At 40.4% G+C, this 10,277-nt stretch overlaps 2 protein-coding genes across 2 annotated transcripts; both read right to left on the bottom strand.

Annotated features, from left to right (window-relative positions):
- Nucleotides 1–1,346: 1,346 nt before the first annotated feature.
- Nucleotides 1,347–5,089, bottom strand: LOC120107327 (trifunctional UDP-glucose 4,6-dehydratase/UDP-4-keto-6-deoxy-D-glucose 3,5-epimerase/UDP-4-keto-L-rhamnose-reductase RHM1). Its single transcript, XM_039120560.2, has 3 exons — nt 4,717–5,089; nt 2,167–3,764; nt 1,347–2,061 (listed from the first exon to the last, which is right to left on the bottom strand). The coding sequence occupies exons 2-3, from the start codon at nt 3,733–3,735 to the stop codon at nt 1,609–1,611; spliced, it is 2,022 nt and encodes a 673-aa protein (XP_038976488.1). The 5' UTR covers nt 3,736–3,764; nt 4,717–5,089; the 3' UTR covers nt 1,347–1,608.
- A 2,543-nt stretch (nt 5,090–7,632) lies between these two features.
- Nucleotides 7,633–9,184, bottom strand: LOC120112298 (uncharacterized). Its single transcript, XM_039131143.2, has 3 exons — nt 8,908–9,184; nt 8,508–8,826; nt 7,633–8,172 (listed from the first exon to the last, which is right to left on the bottom strand). The coding sequence occupies exons 1-3, from the start codon at nt 9,068–9,070 to the stop codon at nt 7,845–7,847; spliced, it is 810 nt and encodes a 269-aa protein (XP_038987071.1). The 5' UTR covers nt 9,071–9,184; the 3' UTR covers nt 7,633–7,844.
- Between the last annotated feature and the right edge of the window lie 1,093 nt (nt 9,185–10,277).

Here is a 10,277-nt window from a genome sequence, read left to right as displayed (position 1 = left end):
AGCATGTCTGTAATTATTATTTTTTTCAAAGAAAGCAATGATTCTTAAACAGATTGACAGTCCTGGGCTAGTCTGCAGAAGTGGCCAACCGAACCAACATCCCACTTTTTCCTTATATACATATACATATATATATTGTTAAGAGATAGGGAGTGAAAGTTTCTATGGCTGTAATGCATAACAGTTGCATTTGGAGGTTTTGGTTCCAAAACCATGATCTTATCCTGTCCTAGCTTAAAATTCGTAGAATTTTGAAAGTTCAATATTTTAGGACTTGTCCACTTTGACATATACAAAAGACACAAAATTGGAAAAATTTGACATGACAAGGAAAGAAAAACAAAAATTTTCGAATTCTTTTTTTTTTCAAAGTAGAATTTCCTGTTCCGTTATTCCAGGGATTTAATTTTTTGTTCCATAAATAATTACCCAGTCTTAAAAAGCATAATGTGAAGTTATGAAATACGACTCATTGTAGTACATCAAAATGCACCCTCAATCATCCCTAAGCTAACCACTAGTAGCATAGGACATGAAATTTACTAACTTTAGAACAATTTAACGTCATGTAGGAATGGTCATTTATAAGAATCTATAGACGGCTCAAGAGCTACTTAAATATAGCATTTGGTCGGAGTATTTGCGAACAGATTAAACGTTAAACCTCAGAAACAACAACATATTAAGAGAAAGCAAAACATAACAATAATTTGCACTACGAGGTATTCATGCTTAATCAAAACTTGAATTAATTATCCCTTAAACTACACTATCCGCAACCATAAATTACACTTTCTTATTCTATGGTAAACCTAGTCTGAAAATTTTCCAACAAAGACATTTTTTCATGAAGTATGAGCAAACCCAGAGTAGAATAAATAAATAAGAAGACCAATCCCAAAATGTTTTATGAAATTTAATATTCTTCAGTCATCCCACCCTAAAATCCCTCCTAGGTATCTCTTGGAAAGTTCAAGTTCTTTCTAAATACATCAAACTTGGCTGGTCGCCCATTAAGTACAACGTCCTATCGACACAAGATGACCTCCATTCAACACGGTCACTCACCATACGGACAATATTAGTAAAATATAATACCCACCCCCAGCCCATTAATATCATACTTAATCTACCTATCCATATATTTGAACCTACTTTTTCCCATATAAGAAGGTACTTTAAAGGATAGATGCAACCCATAATAGATTGTACATGCAACAGAAGAATCTTTGCAACATCTACGACATTTGAATCTTAAACCAATAGGAGGATTCATTAACGGAATGTATGTCTTAAACAATAACAGGCTTCACAAGGAGAATCTAATAAATTATATGGCAGCTGAATTAGGAGAATTTAATAGGAGGATTCGTTAACGGAATGTATGTCTTAAACAATCCAAATTTAGATGACAAAATATTCACCTCATCATAAACAAGCCATAGCTGGGAACCGAAAGTGAAACAAGAATTTTGCTACAACCTACAAGAACTTAGGATGATAATCATACTATCATATGGTGGCTGCAGCTGCCAATCAAGGGATGAAGATTAAGGTCCTAATTTCTGATCATGAAATCTAGAGTAACTGAGAGCTTCAACTAGCTTCTCAATCAGCAAGGACCTTCCTGTTGGGTTCAAAAACATACTTGATAAGAGACTCCTTGATGGAGAGCAACTCGGGAAACTCACTCTTCAATTTTGAAGCGTCCATCTCATTGTTGCTTCGAGGTGCAACAATGACTTTGGCCTGCTCTTCCAGAGTAAAGTTGACCCATGCAAAACTAGGATCCATATATTTTTTGTACATCTCCAGGATCTCATTATGGCTTACAGCACCAGGATTAGTAAAGTTCCATATGCCCCTGCAATTTCTTTTGGCCATCTCAACTGATATGGGAAGAAGCTCATCTAAGATTGTCATGCTGTTCGGAATGTTCACCACTTTGCTGTAACGAGTTATTTTTGTAATGAAGTTGCGAGGATTGCTGAGGTCAGAAGATATTGGCATTCGAACTCTAAGAGTGCAGACATTTTCATATTCTTTCAAAAGCTCCTCAACCTGCATTTTGCAACAACATAATGAACATATCAGCTTTTAAGTTCTAGAGTTTTCATAATAGAGTAGGTAAAAAGACATTTTCGTTGACAGAAAGCAAGAAGTTACCATTGCCTTAGTCTTCGAATAGAAAGAGCCAGTAAAGTTTGGTTTATCTTCCTCCTTGAATCCAATACCCGATCCTTGAGGGTGTCCAGCATCATACTCGAATATACACCCAGTAGCATAATTCATCAATAACAAGCCATGCTCCCTGCAAACATCTGCTAGGGTCAAAGTGCCCACAACATTGGTGCGAATTGTCTCTGTCTTGTGAGATTCGCACCAGTCAACATTTGGTCTGCCAGTCACACCAGCAGCATTGAAAACATGAGTTGGCTTCACATTCTGAATATCCAGAATGAGCTGAGAGCGCTCTTCGAGACGTCCTCTTCCATACTCAAATGGTATCCCTTGCTTCTCGCAAATCTTTCCTAGAAGGCCTCCAATCCATCCAGTCCTGCCATATATCAAGAACTTCAAAGAATGCTTCCGAGGAGAGCCACTAATACCCTTTGAAACAGGAACCACCATCCTGCTCTGATTATTGGTAAACTGAGAAACCATGCCCTTCACCTCTTCGGACCCATCAATATATCTTTCAATCCCAGGCATCATCAGCATCCTTGGATGAGGCACAAGAGCACCAGACACATCCCCCCACCAACCAGGGTTGCTTGTGTACCACTCCATTGTCTTCTTCAGCCCTTCTTCCCAAGGGGTCCGCTCTGACCAACCCAAGTTCTTCAGTTTCTGATCATCCAAAAAGTACCTCTGGTCATTGAAGGGCCTGTTCTCTACAAACTTGATAACTGTATCTGGGTCCAGTGAGCAAAGTTTACAGACATCCATTGCTACATCAATCACTCTCCTCTCTTTCTTAGTCCCAATATTATAAACATGCCCAACCTCTCCTTTGTGAAGAATAACTTCAAAAGCCTCAGCAACATCCTCGCAATATAGATAGCTTCGAACATTAGAACCATCACCATGAATCGGAAGTGGCAGCCCTCTCATAGCCAAAAGGATAAATTTTGGAATGAGCTTCTCTGGAAATTGATTTGGCCCGTACACATTGTTTCCTCGGGTAGTTATCACTGGCAGACCATATGACCTTCCATAAGCCATAACAAGCATCTCCGCCCCAGCTTTTGTCGCTGAATATGGGTTTGTTGGAAGGAGCTGAGATGCCTCATGATTTCCAACCACAGCATCCTCATCGGTCTCTCCATAAACCTCATCAGTACTAACATGGATAAACCTCCTGATCTGACCAGTGACCTTGCAAGCCTCAAGGAGAACGTGGGTTCCATAGATATTATTCTTGGTGAACTCAAATGAGTTGCCAAAGGAATTGTCGACATGGGTCTGGGCGGCAAAATGCATGATGGTATCAATGGACTCAGTGATGAGGAGGTAGTTGACGAGGTCGACACTGCCAATGTCACCCTTGACGAACTTGAAATTGGGAGAGGAGCGGGATGGATTGAGGTTTTTAAGGTTCGAGCAGTAGTCGAGCTTGTCGAGAACCACAATCTTGTACTCAGGGTAGTTTCGGATGAGGCGGTTGGCGACATGCGATGCAATGAAGCCAGCTGCCCCAGTGATGAGGATGTTCTTGGGCTCATATGATGCCATCTGTCCTCTTTCCTTTTCCTATATCAATACTGCAAACCAAAAGAAAAAAAAAGAAAGCGAAATTGAAATTGTTTGTTTTGCAAGCGGATCAGCAATATCAAGAGGCACTATTACATTTGCAGCAAAGAAAAGGCAAAATTTTTAATAATAAGGAATGATGAAATAGTTAAATGGGTAAGAATAAGCCAGCAAACCCAGGATGCTTTTTTTCAGGAATTAAACAGTTCTTGAAGAGTATCTTCATATAGATCTAAGAATGCTTTAGTTAGCAAGGAATTTCTTCATCTTTTATCTTAATATAGAACTAAGAATATTGAAGGCAATGAGGGCACTTGAGTCCAGATCAACCCTCAATTGGTCTTCTTGTAATTTCTCAAGTAAGAGCAAGTACCAATTTTTATTATGCGTCTGGAATATGAAAAAAATGAGACCCCACTGATTAGATTGACCAACCACAAATATCTAATTGAGAAATCTTAGGGGAAACTCTCAGAGCATGAGCGCAGCATGGAAACAACATTGCCACACAACAGTCAGACTTCCATTCTTTACAACAGTAAGTAAATAGAAGGCAATGCGATCAGATCCGATTCCTTATTTCCTTTTTAGGACAAAGATTTCGTTCCTCCCATTCATACCAATCAGATCTGACCGAATTCAAGCCAAAGATCCCATCTCCTCAAACAAAAAGAGCCCTTTCAAAGAAAATATAGCAAGAAACCTCGCAAAAAGAGATCGAACGCTACAAAACCTTTCTTTCCTCCTCCCCTCGCCGGATCTAAAGGAGATGGAGGCGAGAATCCAAGCAGCCAGGTTAAAATTACTATTTTCTACCGAATTATCCGAAAATCTAAGAACAAAAAGACTCAAAAGCAGTAGAAGAATCACGGCAACATGAGATCTAATCTGAAAATTAATTGTCTAAATAAGGTCAAGAAAACCTAAAAATGGGGCATGAATCCGAGAGAAAGGAGCTCTTACGGGTGCGAGAAGAGATGGCCGGAGAAGACGGGTAGGATTTCTCCGGGGACAGGGGCCGATAAATGATGGGAATCCGAGGCGAGAGGGCGTAGGCGTAGCTGCGGAATCGAGTCCCGAGAGAGCGCGAACCAGACCCTTTCCTCCCTCTCCTTAGTTGGGGTTGAGGAGAGGAAGAGGAGAGAGGGGAAGGAATTTAAAGCGCAGGCTCGGCGACGCGGTGCCGGAAATTTCCACACGTGTATGTACGGCCACACGGGATGCTCTCAACGGTCTCTCTCCCTTGGGTCTCTCCTCCTTTTGTTTTTCTTTTTTATCCCCTTTTTTTTCTTCTTAATCAGCTATTTTATAATTTCAGATTTTATTAATCTAATCCAATTCTAGAATGACTTTTTTATGTTTTATGGACTACCTTTGGTGTCCAAAGTTACAACGAGTACCATAAGGTTTAATAGATATGGACTAAATATTGTATCCCATCTTTATGCCATATGTTGTATCTTGATTCAGTTGGTTGTATTCATGCTTGATTAACATAAGCAACTATTGTACCAAAAAAAATAAAAAATAGTTTATTCAAAAAATATTAATTTAATATTTTATAAATAAGAGAGATCTGTTATAAATTCGGTTATTTAAAAAAGAAATGAAGACCGCTGGATTAACTTCCTTTGCTTAATTAGTCTGACGATTTGTGAGTAGGAATACCTTCTATTTTGGTGGCGCAATTGCAGGAGGTCCTTGGTTTGTGGCTCATGCTTGGGGAAAATCCTAGGTTAAGGTTGGATTTGCCGCATCTAATCTCCGGAAATGGTGGGCTTAGATGGAGAGGATCTGACCGTATTTAGGGACACGCCCACGGATGGCACATGGCAGATGCTGCAACTCATTCTAAGAGTATGATTGCTTTCTTCTTTGGATTGGAACTTAGAAAGCACGTTGATTTGTAGCTGAATTAATTAATAAAGATAAAGTAACGGCTCTGGTTCGGAGGTACCAAGACACCAAACGCTAGCAGGTTGGAAACATGGACTGCTGCCCAACTTTCAATTCACTCCACACGCCAAAAAAAAAATGACAGTTTTTTTTTTCACGGAAAGGTAAGATCCAAAACTATTATGAAGTATTTTGCCTGTAAATTGGAGATTAAATTATTTGATTTGATGTAACAGATGTAAGGTTGTGTTCTGGATGTCAGCTAAAGTGCTTGAAGTGTACTCTCAGATTAGTATGTGGAAAAAACTCAAACAGGTTCATGGCAGATACGCGTTTTAGGTTGCCTTCGAAAACGGTTGGCTTGATGTGACATTCTAACATTGGAAGGAACGTGGAAAGACGGAGGGTAAACATCAAGCACACCTTCCAAGTCGTAGGCAAGGACACGGTCTTGACGCCAAACCAGGCACCAGGGCCGCACCGCCTCACGTAATGGAAATCCAATATTACTGGTCCATCCCCGTTCTTGCAGTGGTTCCGGTCAAATGTTTGGGTGGACCGTGGACACCATCCCTACTTCGCCCCTCCTCCCATAGTTCCTTTCTTTCTTTTTGTTCTTCTTCTTTTATCTTCTTTCATCCTTTCTTTTATTTTTTTTATTTTTTTTCTTTCTTTTTCTTTTTCTTCTTCTTTTATTTTATTTGAGATAAAGAAATAAAAAATAATTATATTTTATCTTCTCAAAAGAAAAAATTCATATTTTTATAGTGAGCCATTGTGGTGGAGGATCATGAAAATGGTGGTTAATCAAGACGTTGAAGCACATCTCGTACATGGTTAGCACTCGAAAAAAATCGAATTTTTAGCAACAAGATTGAATTTTGGAAGGTTATCGCTCACGTGGAATTTGGACTAAATTAGAAATAAAAAATAAATATAGAAAATCGATTGTCAACATTAGCCTATTATTTTCTCATAATATCTTTCATCAATTGATGGTTTGTTTCGTTTATTTCATTCTATTAAAAACAACAAAAAAGGCATAGTAGCAAAATCTATTTTACAAAAAAATTTGAAGAACAAATAGTTTTCAACGTACATGATATCTAATTTGGTTCATTTTCTTCTTGAACAGAAAATGAAAACATTACCAAACAAGCTCTTGGTTTTTCAATTCAGACTTAGATCAGATAGGTTCCAACAAAATCATAAAGACCTAGGTGAACTTGGAGCATCGTTTCCTCCCTTTTTCTTTTTTTTGTTTGAACAATTTATAAGATGATGAACGAAAAGATGCAAATGGTTAAAATCCATGTACACTGCTTCCCCTTTGATACCTTTCCCAACAAGTGTTATACGTATGCAACTGATTCAAGCGAGAACTTGGTGTAGCCAAATCAACCGGGGCAACTAGAGCCCTGTTTAGGATTGGCCGGAAGGCTATCTCTGTGCCTGCTGTATCCCTTAAATGTTTCCGGGCAGGGGATGGTTGGTTCAGCACAATGCTGACTTGAATCCGATTAATTGTCACTGTGAAGTGCTATTAAGGCGCATTGATTGTTCTGATTTGAGAACACTACACAGCAAGAAGTCCGTCCATTCCTCAAGGAACTGGATCTGGCCGCACTTCCGAGGCAACGTTAGACTGCCATGATTTGGCGAGGTTCTATTAAGAGGTCTATTTTATTCGGCATGGTTGATACTGACATTCAAGTGTGGTCTCCTTTCGCCGATTACATTCATGGTTTCCTACCTACCAACTAGGGCTGGAAATGAATGGAAATGGCCTCGAGTTAATCTCTGTTGGACCTTGAACGAACGAAATAGCTTTATGGGAAAAATTCACGCCACTTCATTGCAATCAGATCTGGTCTTGAAGGCATAACTCTGAACTTTGTACTAACAGCGGGTTGGGGCATCATCACCTTATTTGAGCTGCCTAAATTTGCATAGACTTGTTCTAAGCCTGATATCCGAAAATTAACCGAGTTCGGTCCACTGCAACATATGCTCATGTTTCATCTTTAATGCCATTTCCACTCCCCACAACATCGCACTACATTTGAAATTACGAAGCTTTGACACAAGACAACACACACAAAGAAGATCATCAGTCATACACACTACTCAAGCTCATTACACGAGACTACAGCGAAAACGCATGCACCATTGAAGGAAAATATCAGGAGGCGCTACTAATTGTGCTTGAGATGGCCCTCATTAGCCTTCTTGAAGAGCTGGGCTTGGGCTGCAGCAGCCTTGTTGGACGCTGCAGCAGCGGCAAAAGCGTCCGTCACTTGCTGCGTCGTCAGGGGAAACCTCCGGTTCACCATGGAGTTGAGAAGAGAAGCCGTCCCTTCGCGGAGGAGAGCTCCGAAGCCATCCTTGCGAGTGTTCGCCAGTGCCTCCGGTAAGCTCAGGTTCCTCCCAAACATCGAAGTAGATGGCAACCCGAAGAATTGGCCGACGGGGACCCAGTAACCAAAGAGGCCCCATATTGCTGCTGGGTGCGTCCTCCAGAAGCTGAATGCATGTAACGTAACGACTTAGATAGTAAAAAATTATAAAATATATAAATAAACCTATCTTATACTATTAGCTTAAGTTTTTGGGATAAGTGGTAATTTCAACATGGTATTAAAGTTTAACCCCATTATTAAAAAAAGAAATTACATATTGAGCTCATCTATTAAAAAAAAATTCGGCCTAGAGAAGAAGTGTAAAAAAAAATAAAATATATAAATAAATTTATCTCATCCTATTAGCCTTAAGTTTTTGGGGTGGGTGGTGATTTCAACGTAGGTGAAAGATTCAGAAGAATGTACCAAGCGCCTTGTGACCAAGTTCAGGCGACTTACTCGCATGTGCCAGTGAAGAATGGCGGGATATTTGGATTCGGAATAAACGGCGGCGCCGGAGGCGTGGGGCTCACCGGAGTAAATGGAGTTGGAGGGACGATAGGAACCAGGGGAGGGGAAGGAGGGGCGTCGACGATCGGTGCAGGCGGTGGATTGGAGTACCCACCACCAGATGGCGGATTGGAGTACCCACCACCAGATGGCGGATTGGAGTGGCCACCACCTCCATGGGATGGTGTTGGTGTTGGTGTTGGCGTCGGCGTCGGCGTCGGCGTCCCGCCGTGCGGCGGTGTTCCGCAAGAAGGAGTCCTGTGTGAGTCTGTAAGAATGTCAACCATGCTGTGTTATTACACTGTTAGCTAAAGCTATAGAGGATCAGAGGAAAGGAAGAAGAGTTTACGTCTGGGATGGCTCGGTGCATGTGGATCAGGAGAGTAGTAGTTCTTCTGGTCAGCAAACTTCTCGAGGCTCCTGCACACAACGGGTGTGACCACTTCATGAGAAACCAGCCCCATTAACAGGAAATACATGAGAAGGCCCTTCCCTTTCCTCCCACTCTCCATCGCGACCAACTCAAAGCCCACAAAGAGGGAGGAGCAAGAGAGAGGAATTAAAGGAGTCGAGTCGCTGTGAAGAGTGGCACGGGGAGTTGGTGTCCATAAATACACGGGAAAAGCGAGACTCGATTGATAGCACTGCATACTAGCATAAATATGGACGCAGATAGACTGTAAAAAGTTGGTTGACGTGGTGCAGGTGCATTTAAGGGACTTAATGCTTTGTAGCATAAGGGAGCTCATCTAAGTTTGGAAATTGACGCTTCTTGAAACCAGAAGGCAATGAAGTATTCTTTCAACTATATCTAGGCCCAACCTCGATGCATTGTCTTGATCGCCATCACATAGGATATGACACGGATAATACGTTAGAAGCTTGTCGTCTATTTATTTGTATAGTCCTGGATGGGGTGTTAATAAGTGCAGCTTGGAAGACTACTGTCGTCCCGAGTTTGGAGAACCCTTGCTCTAATGAGAACAGCTCATCCAAGCCTCATAACTATTTGGAATATGAGTTCACCTACCCATGTCACCTCGTGATCGGCACTTTTATTGTACTGCATTGTAGCTAGCCGCATCAATCTTCCAAAGCTAAAGGGCTAGGGTTTTAACTTGGGGAAGAAACTTTTAGACCTCCATGGTTTCTACCAACAAAGAAGAAAAAAAACTGATCATCCATTCAATTCGGCCGGGCTCCATAATACGAGTCGAACAAACTGATTTCATTACCGTCACTGCATATGCACTATTTAATTGCAAGTGCTTAGTAATTGTTGTTACTTCTTTTTAGATTATATGGTAAATTTAAAAGATTCACAGAAGTTTCTCTAGCTCTTCTAAGAATTCTCTCCAGCGATCTCCGTCATTAATTCTGGATTTTATTTGGAAGCTTCAGTTGCAATATATATATGCTACTCAATCTTGACAGACGCATGTTGTTTGTTTAAGATGGATGACCATGATTACAATTAAGTTTTTTCGTAATAGATTAGTTTATACACCTTTTGTACTAATTAATTGAGGCTGAATATTAGTCCATGTATCTACTAAAAATAAAGTGTATTTATAATAAAAAAATTCATGACAATGCCTTACGTTTATGGAGGGTTAAAGGAGTCTGCTTGTCGTAGTTCATCCATTTCTCTCAATAGAGTTCACAACCTGCACTCGTGTTTTCTTAAAGACTCCTTTCAATTTCATTAAATTATTATAC

This window comes from Phoenix dactylifera, chromosome 9 (assembly GCF_051530095.1).
Source record: "Phoenix dactylifera cultivar Ajwa chromosome 9, Ajwa_hap1_PhDact_Kaust_v1.1, whole genome shotgun sequence".
Classification (NCBI taxonomy): domain Eukaryota; kingdom Viridiplantae; phylum Streptophyta; class Magnoliopsida; order Arecales; family Arecaceae; genus Phoenix; species Phoenix dactylifera.
Note: the sequence above shows the minus strand (reverse complement) of the source record. Positions and strands in the feature narration are given on the sequence as shown.